The sequence below is a fragment of the Myotis nattereri genome (genome assembly GCF_964212035.1).
Source record: "Myotis nattereri genome assembly, chromosome: 8".
Classification (NCBI taxonomy): domain Eukaryota; kingdom Metazoa; phylum Chordata; class Mammalia; order Chiroptera; family Vespertilionidae; genus Myotis; species Myotis nattereri.
The window spans coordinates 94,443,281-94,468,948 of NC_138083.1; the positions used below are offsets into that span (position 1 = coordinate 94,443,281).

At 50.1% G+C, this 25,668-nt stretch overlaps 1 protein-coding gene across 2 annotated transcripts in view; it reads left to right on the top strand.

The window, feature by feature from the left end:
• The window catches only part of TMEM241 (transmembrane protein 241), a 55,425-nt gene that overhangs the window by 1,744 nt on the left and 28,013 nt on the right, over positions 1–25,668 (top strand). For both annotated transcript variants that reach the window (XM_081096698.1, XM_081096699.1), the window contains exons 2-9: positions 2,645–2,691; positions 7,574–7,651; positions 11,058–11,139; positions 13,562–13,639; positions 19,084–19,109; positions 21,896–21,947; positions 23,560–23,608; positions 24,314–24,359. In XM_081096698.1, the coding sequence (XP_080952824.1) occupies positions 2,645–2,691; positions 7,574–7,651; positions 11,058–11,139; positions 13,562–13,639; positions 19,084–19,109; positions 21,896–21,947; positions 23,560–23,608; positions 24,314–24,359 (458 nt within the window). The remainder of the gene's footprint in view (positions 1–2,644; positions 2,692–7,573; positions 7,652–11,057; positions 11,140–13,561; positions 13,640–19,083; positions 19,110–21,895; positions 21,948–23,559; positions 23,609–24,313; positions 24,360–25,668) is intronic.

The following is a 25,668-nucleotide window of genomic DNA, read 5'->3' on the forward strand; positions in this document are numbered from 1 at the left end:
AGGAGTTGTGGAGAGCCGATGGGAGACCGGGTAGGGGTGGGTGAGGTGGTTGTTCATGAGGGGACTCTGGTAGGGACTTAGTAACGCGGGTAATGCTCTTGTTTCTTCTCAGCCAGGCCCCTTCCTGTGGCAGCCAAGGCGAGTGGGTTGGACCACACAAAGGCCCAGTGGGAGAGGGGCTGTGCCAGGGGCACCCGGGCGTGTGTTGCTGCATCCGGTCTCTGCCAAAGGAATTCTCTTCACTAGTGAAGTCCTTTTGTGTCGATGGCGCGGACCTTTTCTTCAAGTTTTTAGAACACTCTAGGCCAGTGATGGCGAACCTTTTGAGCTCGGCGTGTCAGCATTTTGAAAAACCCTAACTTAACTCTGGGGCCGTGTCACATAGAGACATTTTTTGATCTTTGCAATCATAGTAAAACAAAGACTTATATTTTTGATATTTATTTTATATATTTAAATGCCATTTAACAAAGAAAAATCAACCCAAAAAATGAGTTCACGTGTCACCTCTGACACGCGTGTCATAGGTTCGCCGTCACTGCTCTATGCTAATTTCTTTGTTGTTCTATTTCTCTGTAGTTTTCTCCTCAAACTGTTTCCCTCTCTGTTTGTCTAAAGGAAGTTCATTAAGAAAATCTTGCCCATTTTAGTTTCATTCCTTAGTCTTATTACTGTTTAAAAGAGTGGTGAGCCCTAGCCAGTTTGGCTCATTGTTTAGAGCTTTGGTCCTTGAACTGAAGGCTTGATTCCGGTCAAGGGCGTGTACCTCGGTTGCAAGCTCAATCCCAGGCCCTGGTCCGGGGTGTGTGCAGGAGGCTCTCTCTCTCTCTCTCTCTCTCTCCCCTCCTCCCTTCCACTCTCTCTAAAAATCAATGGAAGAAATATCCTCCGGTGAGGATGAACAAAAAAATCCTATACAATAAAAGCCCAATATGTAAATCGACCCAACAGTGGAACTACCGTCGCTATGAGGCACACTGGGGGGTGGGGGTGCAGATGCTCAACGCAGATGCTGCTCCCTGGTGGTCAGTGCACTCTGGGGGGCTCTCCCGCCTCCCTGGCAGTGCTAAGGGGCCGCAAGCTGAGTGGTAAGGAGCAGCGAGCAGGCAGGCGGTAAGGAGCAGGGGTCCCGGGCATCCCCCGAGGGGTCCTGTTCTGCGAGAGGGTGCAGGCCAGGCTGAGGGACTCTCCCCCGCCCCCCAGTGCATGAAATTTCTACATGGGCCTCTAGTAAGTAAATAAAAGTGGTTGATGTTTGCTCAGCGTGTGGACAGCAGGTGCTGGGGCTGCCTGGCCTGGCGGCCTGGTGAGGGAGGCACTCCTCCACCCGCAGGAGCTCCAGCGGTAGCCGACCTAGGCCCGGGCAGCCACCTGTCCTTCCCCTCACAGGTGCTAGCCCTTCCGTCTGGAGGCCAAGTCCACATCCGTTCTCTTTGTCAAGGCCCCCAAATTGCTCCTTTTCCTTTGAGAAGCTCTTACTGCTCCTCTTCCAAATAGGTCTCTGTCTGAGCAACTCCCTGCTGACAGGAGAGGGCGCCTTTGTTCAGAGAGTTCCTTGTTCTCTCACTGTTCTTGCGGGAGGTGAGGTGGCAGCTGCCGCGTTCTCTGTCTTGCCCAGTATCTAGGACAGGGGTCCTCAAACTCCGGCCCGCGGGCCACATGCGGCCGCCGAGAACATGTATCCGGCCGCCGGGTGATTTGCGGGCGCTGCCTGTCCTGCTGAGCAGCCGACCTGTCCCGGCCCGCAGTGCGCGTGTGTGGAGTGTCTGAGGGACAGGGAACTGGCCCCTGTTTAAAAAGTTTGAGGACAAAGCCCAGCACACAATAAACTAAGTAAATATTTGTCATTTGCAGGAGGGTTAAGGGAGATGCAGGATATGGCCCAGATATTCACGCAATCCTTTCTCTATGTTTGATGTAGAATGAAAATATCAGGGGAAAGTGGGAGGGTCATGGAATTATGGGAGTAAATAGGCCAGAGACGAGTGAAGGTCATTTCTAATAAACATGGGCACAGCGGGAGCCAGACTTGGGGCATTCAGGAACTAACTCAGGGGACCCAACACCGTTCTGTTCCGTTGTTAAGAGCATGTGAGCAATCAGTAGAGTCCTTCCTAAAGCCCTTTAATAGAATTAGGCTTTTAAATAATTCTTAAAATGTTTAATAATAGAAAAAAGTAGCAAAAGATATCCATAAGGACAACTCCCCCCCCCCGCCCCCCCATTCGTAGAGTGCTGTCAATCTGATTGAAAGACAATAGAAATACAAGGTGACCTTAGCTGAGCTGGTTTTTAAAAAACCGCTTAAGCCCTTCTGGGTCCGGGAAGATGCTGCGTGGTCAGCCGTCCAGCATCAGACTAGCGGCTGCCCCATTGCCCCTGCGGCCCTTCCTCCCCCTGAGGTGGTCAGGCTCGGGGGACCCGGGGAGCAGGCAGGCCCACTGTCTGGAGCAGGGCTGGGAAGGCTTTTCTGTGTTTTGTGTCTTGCCCTGTGTGTGATTGTGGTGGGGAGGAGGTGGGAATAAAGGCCTTTTTGAAACTTGATTGTTCTTATGTTTCTGTGCTAGAGATTTCCGTGATGATGTGGTTTCTTTCAGTTCTCTATCATTTGAAAACGTCCATTAACCGGGTATTTGTTTTCCAGTACGTCCTGTCTGTCTTGAAATTTACCTGCCCTACGTTGTTCCAAGGGTGAGTATTGCTGTGCTCTTTGCACACATTTGCAGGGGATGTTCTACCAGCATCACCAAGTCTTCTTTAAATATAGATTTAAAAATGTTTCTAATTAAACGTATTGGGCTGACCTTGGTTAATAAAATTACATAGGTTTCAAGCTCATGATTTTATAACACATCATCTGTATATGCAGTGTGTTCACCACTCCAAGTCAGATCTCCTGTCCCCAAGTCCTTGACCTCTTTTACCTTTTATCTTTAAAATATGTTTAATGACTGCATGGATTTTTCACCAAATAGATATACTGTAATTTATTTAACTATTCTATTAGTGGGCATTTAAGTTGTGTCCCTGTTGGGTGGTATAAATACAATAGAGTTATCAGACTTTTTTTATACTTAACTCTGCCAAATTTCCAACTATTTCGTTGGCATAGATTCATTCCTACATTAGAAATTTGGGTTAAAGAATATGAACTTCTTGCCATACCGGTTTGGCTCAGTGGATGGAGCGTCGGCCTGCGGACTGAAGGGTCCCAGGTTCGATTCCGGTCAAGGGCATGTACCTTGGTTGCAGGTACATCCCCAGTGGGAGATGTGCAGGAGGCAGCTGATCGATGTTTCTCTCTCATGATGTTTCTAACTCTCTATCTCTCTCTCCCTTCCTCTCTGTAAAAAATCAATAAAATATATTTTAAAAAAAAAAGAATATGAACTTCTTTAGTATTCTTCTTGAATGTTAACAGAATCTTTTCCAAAAAATGCTTTACCAATTTACATTGTCACCAGGCTGTACATGAGAGTTCTGTATTATTATACTAGAACCATGACTATTTTTTTCTTCTCTGCTGATTTCATGAGCCAAAATTGGTATCACATTGTTTTATCTTATTATTTCTTAAATTACTCATCAAGTTGGACAGTTTACTTATATTTATTACTCACTTGCATTTTTTTTTCTAGTGAAGTATCTATATTTCCCGTTTACACTTTTATTTCTACAGGTTTTGGTTTTTTATATATCTTTCTTAGCAGTTTAATGAATTCCTCATATTTTAAGGATGCCAACCACTTGTCCATTATCTTTATTGGATTTTTTTTATTTTTGGTTTTTTTTTTGCAATTTTATTTTGTTCTTTGCCTTTTTATTTTGGTGAACAGAACAATGAACAACCAACTGAGCCACCTGGGTAGGCCTCCCATTTATTATGCTTTATTTATAACCCGTTCTAGCCTTTGGGTTGTTAATGTAATATATAAAGTTGTTTCTGTCTTTTTCAAATGTTTTTTAATTGATTTTAGAGAGAGAGAAAAACATTGATCAGTGCCGCCCTCCCCCCATGCGCCCCAACCAGGGATTGAGCCCCCAACCCAGGAATGTGCCCTGACCAGGAATTGAACTGGTGACCTTTTGGTGCATGGGACGATGCTCAACCACTGCACCACCCCTTCCAGGGTTGAGGTTATTTTCTTGGGATCTATTCTTAAATATTTTCTTGGTAATAAATTTCCTTTAGTTTTTTCAGGTACAGTTGACATAAAATATTTGTCCCGCTGTACAACATAGTGACTAGACATTTGTATAACTTATGAAACGATCACCCTGATAAATCTAGTAAAGGGCATATTATTGAGCACTTCTTTGTCAACTTTTATGGAAGGGGCTATGCTACATTGTTTTAATTATTAGCATTTAAATATGCGGTAGAGCTCTTCATCTCTCATTTTTCTTCTTTTTTGTATTTTACACAAACGCAAACAAAAAAGTAGGGCTCATGATCATAATGTCAGACAAAGCTGAATTCAGGACAGAAAGCATGAAACAGGTGAGGATAGCCACGTGTTATAATGCGGGAACGTGCAGTTCAAAATGAAAATGATGGTGATGAACCTCTGTAACCCAGTAAACAGAGCATCATCATTTATCAAACAAAAGTGCAGGAATACCAGGGATAAATAGAAACATACTAGTAATAGGAGACAAGTTTACTACTATATTTCCATGGCAGTTCAATTGGACAAACAAGAACTTCATATGTATAATAATCATATTAGCATACACACACATATGTGCTAAATAATACAATCTATATATATAAAAGCCTAAGCGACCATTACGACCTGTCGACACTCACTGAGCACCAGGGGGCAGATGCTCAATGCAGGCGCTGCCCCCTGGTGGTCAGTGCACTCCCACAGCCAACCTCCCATGGCTGGCCAACCTCCTGCAGTCCCTCCACCCCCCCCCCCCCCCCCACCTCAGCTGGCTGCCTGATCAGCACTGGGCCAGACAGCCTCAATCGGCCCCATTGTTGCCAGATCGAGGGACCCTACCGTGCACGAATTCATGCATCGGGCCTCTAGTATATATATATTAAAAACAGTCGATTCTTCCCAGTGCTGCAGGTGGCAGTTCTCAGCCACAACATATGTGGGGTCATGAAGCTCACCTGAGACACACTTCCTCAGCTTCCAGAGTTTAGGGGGAGCACAGGTTATAAAATAAGCGCCCCTCCCCTTCCCAATGCAGAAAACAGTAGCAAAATACCAAAGTATTGAGGGGAACTATAGGCGTAAACTTATCCTCTTTCCTTCTAGTTGCTTTCTTATTTAGGCAGCGCATTCATAAATTTCAAAGCCATATTTCTAGTTATGACTTGAGACATGACCTCAGAAATGATTACCACACACCTAGGTATCATGGCACCACGGCTAGAAACCCTGGCCTAGAGGATGAGGTCATTGGTGTGACACACAGTCCTCCCAGGGCTTGCACCCGCCCCTCCCCAGGACCAGGTGCTGTCTTGGGCCATGGGCAGCCACATTCCACCACGTTAACCGCCCATAGCCTTGGGAATGTGCCAGGCCATTTCACACTTCTGAGAGTTTGCCCGTGCTTCCTCTTGACCTCCTTCTAGACCTGCCCAGAACAACGTAATGTTCTTCCATCTCCTTGTGTGTGCTGAGCAGCTGCTTATTCTAAGATCCAGTTTTCCAGTCCCCCTTGCCAAGCCTTCATGACAGGCAGGCAGAGCAGACGATATGGGCCGTCCCCTCCAACAGCTTGATCTAGAGCGGTGGCTCTCTGCCAGATGGCTCCACCCAACCCCCTAGGGGTACTGGCAGCATCTGGAGACAGTGTGGGTAGTCACAGCTGGGAGGAGGGGAGGAGATGGTTGCTCCAGGCACCTGGGCAGTGGAGGCCTGGGTGCTGCTGAGCTCCCTGCCAGGTGCAGGACAGCCCGTAACACAGACGTCCACCTTGGAAAGTGCCCTCTTTCCGAGGGAGAGGGGATCTTGGAGAAAAGTAAGACCAGGGGTCAGAGCACATGTTAGGAGTTGTTAGAGTAACTGAGAGAGGACAGTGGCTTGGGAAGGGGTAGGTGGACGAAGAAGGTGGACAGGTTCTAACCATGTCCAGGAGGCCTTGGTGGCTACCTGCATGCTAGGGCTGAAGGAGAAGGAAGCAAGAATAACCATGAGGTTTCAGTCAGTGCAGGTAAATCTAAGGGGCAGGCAAAAGAGAAAGGCAGGCTCACCAGGACAGGGGTCTTGTTTTCTTCACTGACGCCTGGAGTATCTAAATCAGTGCTGGGCACACAGAATGCACCCAGTAAATATTTGTAGAATGAGTTACTTTGCCCTACTATGCACCTCCTATTGTTTTGTTCATGGAGAATATTCCCTGGGCATTTGCGAAGAGAACATAATCTCTATTTGCAAGATAGAGTGATATTTATCTAGTAACTAGAGGCTCAGTGCACAAATTCATGCACAGTGGGGTCCCTCAGCCTGACTGGTGATCGGGGTCGATCTGGGGCCGGCCAACTGGGGGTAGGGACCACAGGAGGTTGGCTGGCCACGGGAAGTTGACTGTGGGAGCACACTGACCACCAGGGGGCAGCTCCTGCATTGAGTGTCTGCCCCCTGGTGGTCAGTGTGTGTCATAGCAACCGGCGATAAGGGTCACTTAGGCTTTTATACATATAGGTTTTTATTGATTTTGGAGAGGAAGGGAGAGGGAGAGAGACATAACACATCACTGATGAGAGCGAGTCATTTATTGGCTGTCTCCCACAGACTCCCTACTGGGGATGAGCCTGAAACCCCAGGCATGTGCTCTGACCTGGAATTGAACCCATGACCTCCTGGTTCATAGGTTGATGCTTAAACACTGAGTCACACTGGCTGGGCTCAACCATTTTTAAAACAAGCAAGTAGCACATTTAAGGTTGCATTTTAGAACAAATCCTTTGGCTTCAAGGGAGAGACTGGATGGGGCGGGGCAGCCTGGATGGGGTCTGGTGCTGGTGTTCAGGTGGCCGGCCATGAGAGTCTGAGTAGGCAGAGGCGTAGGGATGGAAGGAAGGCTTCAGACGTGGGAACTGTTATGGGGATAAATCAGTAGGATTTTGCAAGTAAATGAGGCAGGTGAGGATGGAGGAAGGGCTAGGATGGCATCTAGCTTTCTGGTTCACTGATTAGGGAGAGTGGGAAGGCGACCAGGATTGAAGGCGGAAGTTCAGGGAAGGTTTTGGATGTGTTATATATGGGAGCTTGTGGGTTTCGGGTGAGCAGGGCGACTGGGAATCGTCGGTGCAGAGGCAATGGGAACGCAGGTGGCCGTGAGGAGTTGTTCAGGGCAGGTCTTGGTAAGGAGAGGCCCGATGTCAGCTCTTATGGATTCAAGGGAGTAAGTAGAAGTTGGGAAGGACAGTGAGCATTGGGGTGGCAATGGGAGAGAGAGGGAGGAAAAGGACCAGAAGGTTGGATGTGTACATTTGTGTCGACAGATCTTCCTTCCAGGGCAATGGCTTTTGAGACTGTTAAGTTAAATTCAGATTGGAAAAAAATAAATAAAAAATTTAAAAATTCAAATGGACCCTTATTCCTTTCAGGTGGCAGACGTTAGTTGGTGGACTTTTGCTTCATGTGTCATGGAAACTGGGCTGGGTGGAGATCAACAGCTGTTCAAGGTAGAGCCTCCTCTATGCTTCGTGACTCATACCTGCTTCCTCTTTATGTAATTTCTTTCGGCTTATATTGGGAAACACGGATGTTTATTTGAGTTGTTTGGTCTCTTAGTTCCCTTCTACCTTTAAGATGCAATGATTTTTAATCAAATAGGACGCAAGTAGTGTTTTTCTGGTTAGTAATGCCACTAACATGGTATTAAAATTAAGTGAGATATGTAGTGTATGATGCCATACTAATTTGACTTTGTTTTAGATCAGAAGACCACTATGAGTTTTTAAATAAACTTTTAAACATTGTTAGTAAATTCTGAAATTGTTTTCTTATAGAAGAATTAGAAACAACATAAAGGACTTCCACTCTCTTTACTCAGGTTCCCTAATAGGCGGGGGAGAAGTCCCACCCCTTAGTTACCCATTGAGTGTCTTTGTGGAGCCAGAACAGACATCTTTATAAAACTTCCAAATTTACCAGTCCTGTCCCTAAAGAACGCACAGTGAGACAGTCAGTTAGGGTCCGGACTGTACTTTCTTTTAATGATGGGTTGTTTCTCTTTTTATTTTATTTCAGAGAGAGGAAAGGAGAGGGAGAGAGAGAGATAGAAACATCAATAATGAGAGAGAATCATGGATCGGCTGCCTCCGGCACGCCCCCTACTGGGGACCGAGCCAGCAACCCGAGCATGTGCCCTGCCCGAGAATCGAACTGTGACCTCCTGGTTTACAGGTTGACACTCAACCACTGAGCCACACCGGCCGGGCAGGAGCTGATTTCTTTGAGACCCTTGTTGGGCTTCAGGGATTGTCAGAACTTGGCTGAAGGCGTCAGGGCTTCCGTAGCAGCACAACATGGGGTTCCTCAGGCCAGCAAAATGGGAACTGGGGAGAAGTGATGATTCTGGAGGAGAAGGACCAGTGATGAAGGTGCCCTGAAAAATGAAACTTTACCACAAAATGGCAGCGATCCCGTCTGTCTAGCCAGGGATACGCCTCGTGTGTGAAGCCTTGGGCTCCCAGCTCATAGGTTCCGGAGGTGGGGACCAGGCGGCCTTACTTCAAACCAGGAGCCAGCAAGCAGAGACAGACCAGGTAGTCGGCTTCGTGGACTGGGCCGTCTGTCACAGCTGCTCCCCTGCCTCTCATGGAAGCAGCCACAGGCGGACGAGCGGACAGGAGTGGTCGTGTGCTAACAAAGTGTCGTTTGCAGAGCGAGGCAGCAGGCGGGGATTTGGTCCAGGGCTGTAGTTTGCTGACTCCAACTTTAAGTTGAGCTCTGTGACAGGGAGTAGCATCACAGCGTTCTTGGGACCAAGTAGTATTGGGGTTGAACTTTGTCAGGGGCATGTGGCCTGTGAGTCAGAGGAAGAGGAAGAGGGAGGAGAAAGGTCTAAGAGAAGGAGGAGGGAGGAGAAGAGAGAATAAGTCTCTCTTCACCAGTAATGGACCCCCCAAAAATGGAATCTAGGAACCTCCTGCAGTATTGAGCCAACGTCTCTAGAAGTCCTGTGACCTGTGAAACACATGGTGATTGACAACTGTGAGGCGTGACTGTGGAGGCAATGCCGACAGTTGCCACGTGAGCCTGGTGTCTTGGTCACTCGTTATTTTCATGTGTGGAAACTTTCTCGGTCCACTGGGTGTCAGTATAACACAGGGAGTTTCCAAGAATTCAGCCCAAGGGGCCCTTGAGGCGTTCACGAACAGACAGACTGAGTTCAGGGAGCAGATGCACCCTCAGTAATGTGCGCTGTATTTGAAAACAAGTGATTTAATTTAATCAGCCTTCATCTCAATAACAATAGTTTCATCATTCATGCCAGCATTTCACATGCTGCTTGTAAATGCTTTCTTCACCGGGTGCTCGGCGACAGGAGTGTGCGCACACAAAAACAGACCCACAACTCCAGCAAAATGCAGCATTTGTGCTTATAAATCCTGAGGTATAAAGCATAAATCCTGTGAGAATAATTGTGTAGCCCCGCAGTTTTCAAACCAGACCCTGTGGCAAATAGTTCTTCAACAGGGACTGTACTCTGGAATTGTACAGTCTAATCTTTACCCCCAGGAGTCACTGTGAGCTCCTTTCCTTTACACACACATGCACACACACACATACTTACACACACATGCACACACACGCACACACATGCGCACACACGCACACATACATATACTTACACACGCACACACGCCCACACACCTACTCACTGGCTCGGCCGCTCCTGGAGGCCCATGGACCACAGAGAGCCAGGACCACCCCAGGATTTAATGCCCTCTGGCCTCCTTTGTTGGCATGGAGACAATTTAAGATCACCCAGTACTGGAGGTCCAGATGGTGCCACCTTGTGAATGAAAGTTGGAGAAAGAGCAAGTGCGTTAATGAACAGTCTGTGCTCCTTTGTTCCCGATGTGCAGGCCACTGGCTCTCTTAGAATCCTGCATGTCAGAGCTGTAAAGGAGGGTGTATTAGTCAGTGCAGGCTGCCATAACAAAAACACCACTGAGCCACACCAGCCAGGGGAGACGACACATTTTAATGCCATGCTCCCTGGGAAGTTGTACAAAGGCCGGTCTGACCACGGAAGGGGTGCTGCTCATGCTGATGAAGTTGACAAAGATCAGGTTTGAGCGGGAACCACCCCAGGAGAGCAGGCCGTTGGTTAGCTGGGATGATCATGTCACATCCTCCTGAGATGGCTTCATTTACTGATGCCTGTTATTGGAATAACTCAGAACTTGAGTTTGAGGACTGAATGCATTTGTGACTGATGGGGAAGCAAGTTGCCACCTTGGTGAGATGCACTCCCGATAAACCGGATTTTGCTTTTTCTGGGAAGAGCGGGTTCTAAACTTCCTTGAAAAAGCAGTTGTTGGTGTGGCCACGACTGAATCAGTCCTTGGAGACTCCGGAGCCGGCACTCGGGCTCTCGGTCGGAGAAGCTGGCACGTGGCCTCCCAGCTCAGGCTCTAGCTCGGCTGCTTTCCCAGTTCTGTCCTTGGACACTGTGGGTCCTTTGGTTGTGGTTCCATGGAGCGGTTTGGTGTATTGCCTTTAAATAGTCTTTAAAATTTTTAATAATGTGGCATAAGTTCAAAACTTCTGGTTACTTAACATCCAAAGAATAATGTTCACTGCTTCCTTAAAAATTAGATTTGTTCCCCCTCCCAGTCTGCAGGAGGCTTTCCCACGTCCAGCTCACCTGTGTCCTGCGGTGGGACCACGGCCACTAGGTGGGTGGCCGAGTGGCCTCCATCACCCTCAGAGATACACTTGTCACACTGCTCGACTCCCCCAGGGATGTGTAATAGCTGCTGTCACTGCATCTGGGGCACCTGAAGGTAATTCCTTCCAACGAAGGCTTTGGACATAAAATGACAGAAGTTTTATGGCCTCTTTTCTTCTTTCTAGATCTGATGTTTTGGCGTGGCTTCCTGCTTCGGTGCTGTTTGTGGGCATAATCTATGCCGGTTCCAGAGCATTATCCAGACTGGTGAGTGTTGGAGGTTTTGGGGGACAGCCCTTCTCTTGTCTCTTCTGCCCCCCTGCCTGCTAGCTTATTGCATCCGGTTAATGGGACAAAGTTTTGATAATGGTATAGCTGAGTGGAGAGCAAGCCCTGGACCTGAGGCACATGGACCGTGACCCACTCTCTCTCCCTGGATTGAAGACAAACAGGTAACAGGGAAGGGCCGGCTTCTTTTAGACGAAGAGATGCACAGATGGAGGTGCAGGAAAAAGGGTGATGGTGACTTTGTGGAGCTGTCGATAGGGCCGTCCTCGGGCCAGGAGAGGGTTTAGCCTGCCCCTTGCTTCCGGGGAATGGTAACCCTGCCCCTTGGTAATGTGGCCTGGGCCATGCTGGGTTCAGGCGTGGAATTACGTGCCTGGTGCAGGGTTGATGCCCAGTAGCATGGGATGCCAGTGAAAAGAGCCTCTCTTCTATCCTACCCTGTCCCCCTGGATTGAGCTCAAAGGTGGGAACTGTGAAGAACAAACTTCTTCTAGTTACGTTATATGGGACTCCAAAAATTTAGTTATTTTGCCATCAAAAGATAACCTTTCATACCACCACTGACCAGAGACTGAGAATGTGGCTTAAAAAAAATCTAACGATAGTAATGCCTCTTCCCATTTAAAAAAAAATAAGTTTTTATTGATTTCAGAGAGGAAGGGAGAGGGAGAGAGAGAAACATCGATGATACAGGAGAATCATCTATAGGCTGCCTCCTGCCTGCCCCCTACTGAGGATCAAGCCTTGACCTCCTGGTTCAAAGGTCAATGCTCAACCACTGAGCCATGAAGGCTAGACCAGCCGTGGGCAAACTACGGCCCGCGGGCCGGATCCGGCCCGTTTGAAATGAATAAAACTATTGAAAAAAAACACCGTACCCTTTTATGTAATGATGTTTACTTTGAATTTATATTAGTTCACACAAACACTCCATCCATGCTTTTGTTCCGGCCCTCCGGTCCAGTTTAAGAACCCATTGTGGCCCTCGAGTCAAAAAGTTTGCCCACCCCTGGGCTAGACTAACCTCTTTCCATTTTTTACCCTGGGACTAACTGTTTTTATCTGTCGGAAAATGATTGCATTCCTGCTTTTGGAAAATGCAATATTTACAGAACAGTTGAGGCCTTTTATGTAAAGTTTGTTGTTAATGTGAAAGCAGTAATAAAACAAACGAGATCTGCCTAACTGGATAACAATATTATTGCTAGGACAGCTCCCAAGTTGCAAAATAGTGGTTGAGAATTAAAAGCAGTAATTTATAAATTAAATCAACATTTTTCTTTCACGATTTATAAGCCTGAGTAGATGGGCTGCTGGGTGCCGTGGGGGGAAACGTCCTGGGTGGGCTGAGAAATGACCCTGTGCCTGTCGGCGCTCAGCCAGACCCGAGCTGCGCTGGCCTGGCCGTGGCAGCCTCTGCTTGATGCTGTGCCCTCCTGCGACTCTGCTCCCTTACTTGCAGCCGTGACCTGGGGGGCTTCCTCTCCTCTGCAGAGTAGAGCACTGGGTAAAAAACTGTGTTGTCCAAAGGTTTTTAAAGTTTTTGTAGGATCTGGGTAGTTATTGATGCCAGAATTTTGAAGTTTGAATAACAAAAGTGCATACTAATATTAACTTTTTTTTGTTGTACCGTGATTTTTCATATGTTTCTAGAGTGATTTTCCCCCCTGTATATTTGTATGTGTTTCTCATAGTTACCTGATAGGTGATGGGTGAGGCAGATGGTAATCGCTTGACAGAAGACGGAACTCAAGTGTTTCAAGTCTTGGTCATCTGCCTCTGGTTCTAGATAGTGGTCTAGACAGTGGTCTAGAAGAGAGTGGTCTGGACAGTGGTCTAGATCAGCAGTCGCCAACTGGTGGTCCGCAGACCACTGGTGGTCCGTGAGGTCTGAAAGGTTGGCAACTGCGGGTCTAGATAGTGGACTAGACAGTGGTCTAGACAGTGGTCTGGACAGTGGTCTGGACAGTGGTCTAGACAGTGGTCTAGAGAGTGGTCTGGACAGTGGCAGCTCTTCTCGCCTTTTCCCTTTCCAGATTTGCTCTTTAGGACCAATGCATATCCATTGAGAGCAGGCCAGTCCATCTTGCAGGTGTCCACTTACTCACGGGATGTGTCCTCTGTACCTGGCACAGTGCTTGACACACAGCAGATGCTTAGTAACTGTGTGTTGATGGAGTAGCCGTGGAAGGGAGCCTCTACATCCACCTCACCTAGCACAGTACTCCAACCAAGAGCACCAGTCCATGCAGACGGGGTGTTGCTGGAGATGATTATATATACTAGTATATGTGAATGCCAAAAGTTCCCACGGATCTTTATTTTTAAGCAGAAATCAAGAATTATGTAATCATGAGATCACAGAAAATATTTTCATGCTTCTTATTCTGTTTCCTTTCAGGCCATTCCTGTGTTTCTCACTTTGCACAATGCAGCTGAAGTAATCGTCTGTGGGCACTGGATGTGTTTTCGGAAAGAGGTAAATGATAATGTGTGATGCCTGTTTCACGTCCCTGCTGTAAATTTCACAGCCTGCCTTTTTTTAACGGCTGAAAGTAGTGTCTACTGTCTCCGGATATCTGTTGCCAGTCAGGACTGCCGGACAGGGGTTATTACTTTCGAGGACCATGGTTTTGACATCTGTCATCCACCAAGCATACGTGGGAGTGCGTGTTGACTCCGTGGGCCTCCAGGCCAGGCCTGAGCCAGGGCCTGGGATGCAAAGAGGGATCCCCTGTGGGCCTCGTGGTTCCCCTCCCAGCGCCTCCCAGTGCCACGTGGACGCCCATGTCCAAGCTTTCTGTAGGGCGCTGGGCATTGCCCACTTCCCACGCCAGGGACAGACATTCCTTTTTCTTCCCAGAGCCAGCTCAGCCTAAGACCAGCTAGGACATGCTTCTTCTCCCCTGTGCCTCCGTCTGTGAGGGGGCAGTGACCTCACCCAGCTCATAGCACTGTCAGGAGGGCGCAGCGCGGCACACATCAGTGCTTCCCACGGTGTCTGGTGCGTAGTAGGTGCTCTGCATGTTAGCTGTATTTATTGACGTTATTAGTGGTGGTTTTAACTTGGTCCCTCTTTCAGGAGTTACTTTTTTCCTAACATCTTCCCTTTTGAAATGATCCCATATCAAAATTTTGGAACTTTTAAGAGAGGCTGGTGAGCCATGCAGGCAGCACACTTCTTACAGGTGGGCAGGAGGGAGGAGCCCCTCCCGTGGCCGAGGCTACTGAGCACCCGTGCGCCCTGCCATTCCTGCCTGTAGCTCCTGCGTTACTGCCCTCCTCTCCATACTGGTTATCCCTCCCTCTCTGCTGGCTGTTTCCCTCGGCCCGCCACACACTCAGTGCTCTCATCAGGGGTGGAGCAGGTCCTGGGAGACGTGCTTGCTTTTAAATTTATCTTTATTGTTGAAAGTATTACAGATGTCCCTTTTCCCCTCCATTGACTCTCTCTACCCCATACTCGTCCTCCTCCCCCACCCTGGTCCTTCACTGCATAGTGTCTGTGTCCACGGTTAAGCATATCTATATATATAAAAGGCTAAGCAACTGTTTGACTGTCCGGCCAGTTGCTATGATGTGTACTGACCACCAGGGGGCAGATGCTCAACACAGGAGCTGCTGAGCTACAGTGACTTGGCAGTGGCAGTTCTTGGGTGATGCACCCCGGCACCAGAGAGTAGGGAGCCCGATTCTGGGTGTGTCACAAGAACCACCCTCTTGCAATCCGGGATCCCTCAGGGGATGTCGGAGAGCTGGAGATCCCCGTAGGCCAGCCGAGGGACCCCTCCTGCCAGAGGAACCCCGCTCACTCTGCAGATGCCCTTCGAGCTGTGGTGCCACCCTAGGTGTGGCCGGCCAGGGAGGGACCACGGGAGGTTGGCTCCAGGGAGTGTCCAGCCTGTCTCGCCCAGTCCCGCCCTGCCGGCCACCTTCTAATGAATTCCCTTTCAATGTGCATGAATCCATGCACCCGGGCACTAGTCCTATAAAGGGTGTTCCAAAATTCACGCAAGATTTGAATATTGCGTGAGCATTAACAACAACAACAATAAAAAATAAAAGCCTAATTTTACTTGGTGTATTGAATCAGATTCTAATATCTGTTGCCCTTTGATCTCAATCCCTTCAATTTGATAGGCATTACCAAGTACCAATTATGGCCTAGGAGCAGGGACAGTGAAGACCAATGAAGACCACGGCTTTGCGTATGTGCCAGCAAAGCCATGGAGGCCATTTACCCGATGTGCTATTCCATACATAACCCTATACTGTATATTTTATGAATCAATAAAAAATTTACAATTTTTAATTATAAACCTGTGTTTTCTATCAAAATTACTTCTTGCATGAATTTTGGGACACCCTTTATAATAAAAGCCCAGAGATTGAACAGTGGAATGACCAGAATGACCACTTGACCAGTCTCTATGACACACACTGACCACCAGGGGGCAGATGCTAAACACAGGAGCTGCCCCCTGGTGGTCAGTGGGCTCCCATAGTGGGAGCACCACTCGCTCAGCTGACCAGGATGAGCGGCTGCTCCCACAGAGGGCCGATCCCCCCAGGCCACGTCCCCCACCAGTGCACGAATCCATGCACTGGGGCACTAGTATACGTATAAGTTCTTCAGTTAATCTCTCCCCACCCACCCTCCCCTGCCGGCCCTCTGAGATTCTGCACTCTGTTCCATGCTTCTATGTCTCTGGATCTGTTTTGTTCGTCAGTTTATTCCGTTCATTAGATTCCACATAGGAGTGAGGTCATGGATACTTGTCCTTCTCTGAATGGCTTATTTCACTTAGCACAGTACTCTCCAGGTCCCCCCTTGCTGTCTCAAAGGGTAAGAGAGCCTTCTTATTTTACAGCTGCGTAGTATTCCAGGGTGTAGATACACCACAGCTTTTTTTATCAACTGTGTTTATAAAACCAAAACTGAACAGGAAAGCCAGCACGCTGCTGTGCCCATGCACACCCCCCCGCCACCTCCACTCTTCTTGTCCTGGCCCTTGCCCACCACTGAGTCTATGCTGTCCACATCCTCCCGTCTCTCTCATCTCCCACCATTTCCTGCTTTCGCCCCCACCATTACCTGAAATTGCTCTGGCAGAAGCCCCTGATGGCTTCCTGTTTGCGACTCTGTTGGTCTTTCGCACCTTTCACCACCCCACACCCTTCTCTCGACTCTCTCGGCTCACATGATCTGCATTCCCCTCCCTGCTGGCCTCTTCCCGAGATACTGGCTCTTTCTTCATAGCCGCTCGTCCAGGGCCTCCCAGGACTCTGCCTCGGGAGCCTAGGAGACCAGACACTTTCTGGACTCCACCCTGTGGCACCGCTGCCTTCAGTTCCCCGTGACTCCCATGTCCCCGTCTCCAGCCCAGCGCTGCCTCTTCAGCTCAGCCCTGGGGCCTGCTCGGTGTTTCCTGGACAGCTGAGCTGCAGAGGGGTCCAGATGGTACTGGCGTGTTTCTCAGACTCGCTTCTCACTGGGCTCTCCCCACCCTGATCACTGTCTCTCCAGCCAGAACCAGCACGTGAGGGCTGTGGGCTGAAAGGGTAAGGGGTGGTGGTGCGGGGGGGACAGGCCTGGCCGGTGGACTGTGGCCGAGCAGGGTCATAAAGGGCCGGGCTGTGGCGCTAGGTTGTGTGTCCCAAACCCTTTGACCTTGGGCAGCTGACCTAATTTCTTGGGGCCTCGGTGTCCTCACATGTAGCCCATAACCCAGTTCATGTAGCCTAATGAACTCAGACGCAGTCAGGACTGGTAGAGCCCGAGGATAGCCACGGCCAGAGCGAGGAGCCCTGGAGGCAGTCCTCTAACCCAGCCACGCGAGGTTTGTGTGTGACGTTGGCAGTGACTTGGAGGCGTGGACTTACCCCTGGATGACACCTCCCACCCCGTGTTCCTGGAGCCCCGGGGGATGGAGCTCTGTAGTGACTTTCTGCTCATTTTTATGCTCCGTGTCTCAGGCCTGAGCTCCTTTAGTCTGAGGGGTTCAAAGTAAAAAAGGTTGCCCAGCTGGCGTGGCTCAGTGGTTGAGCATCAGCCAATGAACCAGGAGGTCGAGGTTGGATTCCCCATCAGGGCACATGCCCGGGTTGCGGGCTCGATCCCTAGTAGGGGGCGTGTAGAAGGCCAGCGATCAATGATTCTCGCTCATCATTGATGTTTCTATCTCTCCCTCTCCCTTCTGAATCAATAAAAACATATTTTTTAAAAATAATAAAATAGCCCTAACTGGTTTGGCTCAGTGGATAGAGCGTTGGCCTGCGGACTGAAAGGTCCCAGGTTCGATTCCGGTCAAGGGCATGTATCTTGGTTGTGGGCACATCCCCAGTAGGGGGCGTGCACGAGGCAGCTGATCGATGTTTCTCTCTCATCGATGTTTCTAACTCTCTATCCCTCTTCCTTCCTCTCTGTAAAAAATCAATAAAATATATTTTAAAAAAATAAAATAAAAAAGTATTCTCTCCTCTGTGGAATGGTGCGCTTGCTCAGGCATGGACTGGTTTGCTGCCCTGTGACAAGCTTCCAACAGCTGGGTGAGCATGCTACTCATAGTAGCGTCGGGGCCTCCCTCCTGTCTCTATCCCTCTGTCCCTACACGTCCATCAGTCCTTGAGATGTTGGTTATATTTAGCTCAGAATCTTTTAGGGACACATTTTCCCCATCATGGGGACAATTATCCAGTTGTTCGGAGCAGGTCACCTGGTGCCTGGGTCATCCTTTCTGTACTGAAGGGCTAGGTGTCGCCACCAGGGGGAAGTGGAGGCAAGGTTAGCCTGTGCCCTGCCCCCTGTGCCCTGCTGAGGCAGGACCCACAGAGATGAGCCAGGGAAGTCTGTGCATTGAAACAGTGGGGGCTGGACTGTTTAGTGATGGGGAGACTTAGGGTCTCCTCATGCAAACCAGGCGTCCTCTCGTCAGTGCTCTCTTTTAATCAGTGTGGTCGTACTTCACCCTTAATCTGGGGTCAGAAAATTATAGTGAGGCCCGGCCAGCATGGCTCAGTGGTTGAGCATTGACCTATGAAACAGGAGGTCAGGGCACAGGCCCGGGTTGCAGGCTCAACCCCCAGTGTGGGGCGTGCAGGAGGCAGCCGATCAATGGTTCTCCCTCATCATTGATGTTTCTATCTCTCTTCCCTTCTCTCTTCCTCTCTGAAATCAATAAAAATAAAATTTTAAAAAAGTATAGTTTGTCCTCAGCCAGCAGAATAACCCTCTGAAACGCTCAGGATTGACCTGTTCTCCTACTTGACCGTTTCCCCGGCAGGTAGAGAGCAGTCTGTGCTAGACTTTCTCCCCGAGTGCAAAGACGAACCCCCTAAGCCCACCACGAACAGGAGGTGACCAAGGGAGCGTCCGCATTAAAATTCCTTCATTTCCCCGAGCTTTGAGGGCCAAGTTGAGATTCCTGCTCTTATTTTTCCTTCTCGGTCAGGGTGGAGTCCAATGTCCCTTCTTTTTTCTGTTTCTTAATTTACACATCATGCCAGAGAATTTATAGCACCGCTGAGAGTCAGAGCTGGATTAATGGAAGGAAAATTAAAGAGAAGGCTGGACCGGGAGTCGGGCACATGCTTCAATCCTTTATCACAGTTACACCGGCCTCTCCCTCCCGTGGCGCGTGGGGCAGGGAGGCTTGGCCCGCGTCTTGCTCTCTCACAGGGGACGTATTTGGACAGGGCTGGGGGTGGAGGGAGGACCGGGTGGCGGGTGGGAAGGCTGCACCCACAGGGCGCTCTGCCGAGGCGACAGCCTGAGCGCTGAGTCATCCTTCCTCTGTCCCGGCAGCGAGGCCTCCGCAACACTCAGTGCAGCTGCTGCTCGGCCCCCAGTGAACTTGGTCTTAATGTTTTCTTTTAAGGAAGAGGGTTTTTAAAGACTAATTATAAATCTCTATTTTCATGCAGAAAACGCCTCCTGCCAAGATCTGTAGGTAAGTTTAAAACACACACACACACTCACAAACCTCTAAACTACAAGATTTAACCTGATTTTTAACTTTGATGATAAAACTGTTTGTTGAAGATTCATACTTGAGAGTTGACAGAGGAATTTGTTATAAATACTCATATATCTCTGTTTTGAGTCTTATTCTAAAATTTACTTCCTCTTTTTCTGGAATATTTTATTCCTAAGGCAAAAACAGCCACTGCTCGATTTCAGTCGTCGGTGCCCAAAACTTCACAGAGTTGTGCAATCCCAATGGAGAGTGAAAATGGAAAACATGGAATGACTTAAAAATTTAAAAATAGTGTTCACAGTTTATTGGGTTGAAAGCATTCCCAGTGGAGAGAGCACTGGCTTGCGAGTCAGGGATCTGCATTGTGACCCTGGGAGACGGCCAGGTGACAGCGGGCAGGTGTCATCGCCACCCCCTCCTCCGTGCCTCAGTGTCCCCGGCAGGAGCTCAGGCAGGCGTGCGCTGGTTCCGACCCGGACGCCTGGTGCGCTTCCTGTCCCCCTGCAGGAGCTCCGTGCCGGGGCGAGAAACCCAGCCAGAGGCTGGTTGTTCCAGCCTTTCTGGGCTTCCATTCAGTCTCTATTTTTCACTTTATTACAGGCTGCTACTTGGAAGAAAAAAAAAGAAACATCAGGACTCATCCCCTTGTTTAAGAGATTAGCACGTGCTGCCCTAGCGGGCGTGGTTCAGTGGATAGAGCGTCGGCTTGCAAACTGAAGGGTCCTGGGCTCGATTCTGGTCAAGGGCAAATGCCAGGGTTGCAGGCTCGGTCCCCAGTGGGTGACATGCAGGAGGCAGCCGATCAATGATTCTCTCTCATCATTGATGTTTCTATCTCTTCCTCTCCCTTCCTCTCTGAAATCATTAAAAAATATTTTAAAGAAAGAGATTAGCAGGTGCTAAATAGGCATGAAAGCCCACCAATACTGAGGCAGTTAGGCATTGCCCAGGGCCTCCGTTGGTGGGAAACCAGGGCTGTCTCACCTCCCCTCAGCCTGGGGCGTCGTCAGCTTGAGGGGACCCTCATGCTTATGGCCTGAGGATGAGGAAGGGTCCTGCATTCTGTAGAGCCTTCATCCGAAGGTAGACCCCAAACTCATTAGGAGCCTCCTCTCCTCCCACCTGAAACCTTCCCATTCCTGGGCAGCCCAGGAAACCCTCCCGACAACGTCACTCCACCTAACCTGTTGCCTCTGAGCCTGGAGCAGTCTGTGCCTTGGAGTCCTCCGCGTGTGTGGGGGTGGGGGGGGGACTGGGGGGCTGGAGAGGGGAGCCTTTCTGAGCCTCAGGATGTCCCATGTTGTCCTGACCTTCCAAGGTCGTATTGCCCCCACTCTGAGGGTCCCTCCATACCAGCCTCTGGGCCTTAGGCCCAGGGCCGGGGATCGAAGCTGCAACTGAGGTATGTGCCCTTGACCGGACTCGAACCTTTCAGTCCTGTGGCCAATGCTCTAACCCAGCCGTGGGCAAACTACGGCCCGCGGGCCGGATCCGGCTCGTTCGGCTGTTCTATCGGGCCCGCGGAGCCGAAAGAGCGGAGGGTTCTTTTGCTCTCCCCTCCGCTCCTTCACCAGCAGCAGTGTTAACATGTATTAGTTCACACAAACACTCCATCCATGCTTTTGTTCCGGCCCTCCGGTCCAGTTTAGGAACCCATTGTGGCCCTTGAGTCAAAAGTTTGCCCACCCCTGCTCTAACCACTGAAAAAACTGGCTAGGGCAGTAGTTTTCAACCTGTACCTCCACCTAGGGCCTCCCACTCCAGCAGATCTCAGGCACCATAGCATCTCATCTGTAAATATCTGAGTATGGATAAGAGACTTTCCTCATAAAACCTTTTATTTGGGAAAGAGGTTTAAACCTACAGAAAACTTGCAAGACCGTTACAAGAAACTCGCTCACATATACCTTTTGCTTAGATTCACCCATTGAGAAAATACATATATACATACATATCACATAAATAAGAATGTGCATATACAATTATTCTTTAATTTTTTTCTGAGCCCTTTTAGAATAAGTTGCAGAGACCTCGTCCTTACCCCTGAATACTTTAACGTGTATCTCCTAAAAATAACACTCCTGTGTAAACTGCAATTAAACTTAGAAAATATGTATCTTGCACAACCCTGTTCTCTAATGTGGAGTCCATGTCCACACTTGGCCGTCTATCCCAATGTTGTCTTTCATGGTAATCTCTCCCCGAGATGTTGTGTCTGCATGCTCTTCAGTCTGGACGGTCCCTCTGCCTCCCGTGGTCTTTCACTGCCTTTGCAGTGTGTGTGTGTGTGTGTGTGTGTTAAGTTTTTTTCTATTAAATTTTTTGGGGGACATTGGTCAACATGAACATATAGGTTTCAGTGTGGGTTTCTATTGACAGGATCTCTATATGCACCTTGTGCCCAGCACCCAGTCAGATTTCCTGTCCCCACATGGTATTAGCCTTTGCATTTTTGAAGAGGGGAAGCCCAGTTTTGTGGATTGTCCCTAAATTTGAGTTTGTCTCAAGTGTTTGCTTATGATTCAGCTTTGATTTTGCAAATGTCCTGCCAACGCCCGTCTTTGGGGAGACGGCTGGTGGTCGGTGGGGCACACAGTTGAAAACTACAGAAGTCATGGGCTCTCTGAGAGTGGACGGGCCGGGCTCGGTCTCGCGGGACCGTGGCCTCCACCGAGCTCCGTCCGTGTATCTCAGCCCCATGCTCTCGAGGATTCGCGGGTGCTGAACCCTGATGCTGCTTGTCTTCCTTCTCTCCACAGCGCCCTCCTGCTCCTGGCCGCTGCGGGGAGCCTCCCCTTCAATGACGCCCAGGTAAGCTCAGTCAGCGAGCTTTCCCTCCACAGTTCTCTTACCATGAAGCCTGCGCATGGGGGCAGAATTCCCCAGTCCTCCCTTTGGGATCAGGATGAGCCTGGTGCGCGCACAGGCATTGAGTGCTTTCAGGCCGGTACCTGCTGGCCAGGCCAACGCCTTCCCTCGGGGCCCCACCTTCTCCCCAGGCTGCGCAGTGGGGCTGCCGAGCTCTGGCCTCTGGGTGCTGCGGTGGGTGCTGCGGTGGGCGCTGCGGTGGGCGCCATCTGCCTCCGTAGGTTCTCAGAGAGCCTGCAGCCAGCGCCCGAGTTGCCCGAGCCTCGCACATTGGGGCGCAGCGGACTTCTGTCCCGAGGCCTCTTCTGCAGAGGGACTTTCACCTGCCCCCCTGTTTTTCTGTCTGAGGCTGAGGCCCAGCCGCACTGCAGGAGTCCTCTCGCTGCTGGGACTTTCTTTGCTCCCAGCATTTACCAAGGCTCCGGGAAGTGTCAGGCCCCGAGCCAGACTCTGGACACAAAGACGCGTCCTCATTCAGACAGAAGGCGGGGTCTCGTCAGAGCAAAGGAGAGGAGAGCAGAGATTGAGAGGATTGTCAGAGCGGCCAGGGCTCTTCCCGGGTGGGGTGGGCGTGTGAGCACCTGAGAGACCTAGGGACGGAACGGGAAGCTCACGGTTCCGGGGCCCGCTGTGTGCTGGGCTCGGGCCGATGCTCCCTGTGCCCTACTTAAACCCTCAAGCCCACAGGGATCACTGTGTCTCCATGTCGTAGCCAAAGACGAAGGCGGCCCATGTGGTCACCAGCAGACGATTGAGTGGGATTTTAGAGTTTAACCCAGATCTTTCCGATGCTGGAGCCAGGCCCTGCTTTCTGGACCTAATCATGAAGAGGGAGGAGGGTTAGCCAGGAGCAAGCAGGGGTGGGCCCCGCCCTGGGGTGCCCTAAGCATGCTGGGACTCACTCCATTGAGCACCTACTACGCATGTGGGTGCTTCTAGGCTGGTCACTGGCTCCTGGAATTTACGTTCAAGTGCAGGTGGCGACAGAGACAGGAATTAGTAAAACTGGGATGAGAAGCTCTGTGAAGACAGGAGGGGAGGGGAGTAGGGCTGAGCCGGGGGAGCATTGTGACCGGAGAGCAAGTTCCCTTTCTCTGTAGAGGGGCCATGGATGCGCTGGAGGGGGCCAGGGCTTGTCACGATGCCGGGTGCCCTGAGTTTGGAGTTCACCCTGAAGTGTCCCTGGAGCACTGCCGAGGGATTTGAGGCCCTAGGTGGTGACATCATCAGGCGGCCTTCTAGATGCCGGGGGCGGGGGGCGGGTGCCGGGGCGGGGGGGGTGCGGGGGTGACGGGGGGGCGGGGGGAGCGGGGGTGCCGGGGGGGGGGTGCGGGTGGTGGTGGAGGGGGGAGGGGGAGAGGGCTGGGGGCAGGGAGCATGCTGGGAGGATTGGCAGGCACCTGGTGAGACCCTTACTCCAGGCCTCACAGTCCCGTCTGGGCCCCTGGCTGGTGCCCGTGCCTGGCACTGTGCGCTGACATTTAGGGTATCTGATTGCCAGACTGGCCTGTTCGTGGGAACCTGTAGCCATATTTCTTCAAATCCTGTCTTACAGTTTGATCCAGACGGGTACTTCTGGGCTGTAATTCACTTACTCAGTGTAGGTAAGTCTTAAAAGAACGCTTGCTATGATAAGTAAGGGTTATTATTTAGATCTTACTGTGAATCTACTTTTTAGTGACTTTGGACAACAGGAAGATTAAATACAGTGTCGAGGTTAAAATAAATGGACATTCTCTGGTTTGATTGTCCTGTTTGGGAGGTTTCCTCAAACTGTATTTCCAAAACAGTCTCTCTTTGGGGACAAACACAAACTCACCACGGCACGGCTCTGCTTGCTCGGGCCCTCCCTTGGGGGGCTGGTCGGTCTTCCCTAAACACGGTGGGAAGAGACCCAGAAGTTTGTGCCAATGACACCCCATCAATATACAAAAAGTAACTGGGTGAAATAGAAGGGCCACCTGACTGTGTTCAAGTCACATGTTCAGTGCTCTTGTCTGTGGTCCTGGGGCACCGTGCCCCGAGGTACCCACTGTCAGACACCCAGTGTTTCTCCTGCCCATCACTCGACAGCTTCCTGTTAACCACACCGTGACCACCAGCCTCCCCCAGCACCTCTGTGCTGAAGGCATCACCATCGGATTATCCACGTCCACCTCCAACCTCCCGGAGTGTGGCCGCCCTGTGGGCGTGGGGGACCCTCCAGGAGAGAGGGCCTCCATCTTTCTCTGGATGAGCTGCTTCCCTGGCGGTGCAGGCAGCCCCTTCCCCAGAATGTCCTGTGCCAGTAACACGTTGCTTCCTTTCAGGGGCCTATAAGATTCTCCAGAAGTCCCTGAAACCCAGTGCGTTAAGGTGAGCGTTCAGAGTGGTGTGTTATGGTTTGGTTAAGGAGCAGGGTGAGACCCAGGAGCCAGGGCTGCTCCTGGTCTGCAGACTGCCAGGCGGGTGCAGTGGGCAGCAGGCTCAGCAAGAGCCCTCCTTTTGTCTCTGAGCAGCTCCAGACAGGTGCCCAGGGCCTCCCACGGGCCAGCGTTAGCGACGGGCAGAGAGGGAAAGTCTGCCTGCCTCCTTCAGGGGTTACTAGTTCTTCCTTGGCTCAGGGCTGTTTTTCCTAATCCCCAGCCCTCCCCAGCCTGACTTGGGTTAGGCCCTGAGTCCCTGTGCTGGGGAGAGTGAGGCCCTCGCTGTGGGCAGTGGGCGAATGTGAAGGAAGGGAACCCAGGCCGGGGCTGGGCTGGCCTGTGAGGTCGGAACCCCAACCAGCCATCTGGCTCTGGGTCCTAGGCCCTCCTAAGGCCAAGAGGGAAGAGGTGCGGAGGGAGTGGTTCCTGGGAGCAGGTTACACCTGAGAACGTGTGACTCTGGGTCCTATAGCACCCGTTGTTCTTTTAATAAAGTGTTTTTTGCTGCAAAAAGCCAGTCAAGTTGCCAGATAAAATATAGGGTACTCAGTTAAATTTGAATTTCAGATAAGCAGTGAGTAATTTTTTTTTAGTGTAAGTATGTACCATGCAATAATTAGAGCATGTTATAATGAAACATTGTTCTTTATTTGAAATTCTGGTTTCTTTGAGTGTCCTATATTTTTATTTGTCAAATATAGTAACCCTAGGAGCTGGGTCCCTGATCTGAGCTAGTTGACACTCGTTTAAAGTGGCCCATGAACCCATCTCCCTCTCTCTCTCTCTCTCTCTCTCTCTCTCTCTCTCTCTCTCTCTCTCTCTCTATATATATATATATATATATATATATATACATATATCCTATCTAATAAAAGAGAAATATGGTAATTAGTGTACGACCGCTACCCTTCCCATTGGCTAATCAGGGCAATATGCAAATTAACTGCCAGCCAAGATGGCGGCCGGCAGCCAGGCAGCTTAAAGTGAACATGAGGCTTGCTTGTTTCAGTGACGGAGGACTCCAACGTTCTCTGCCTGCTGCTGCAGGCCTCTGAGCTGCAACTCTAAGCAACTATGTTACAAATATAGAAGCTAAGCAAAACCCCAGAAACCTGCTTTAGTCTGTCGGGCTTCAGCCAGCAGGATCGCAACATTGTTTCAAATACAGAAGGTAAACAAAGGCCAGAAACCTGCTTTCAGCAGCGGAGGCCTAAGAGCTGGAGCCAAGCCTCAAAGTTAAAGCTGGCCCAGAATAAAAA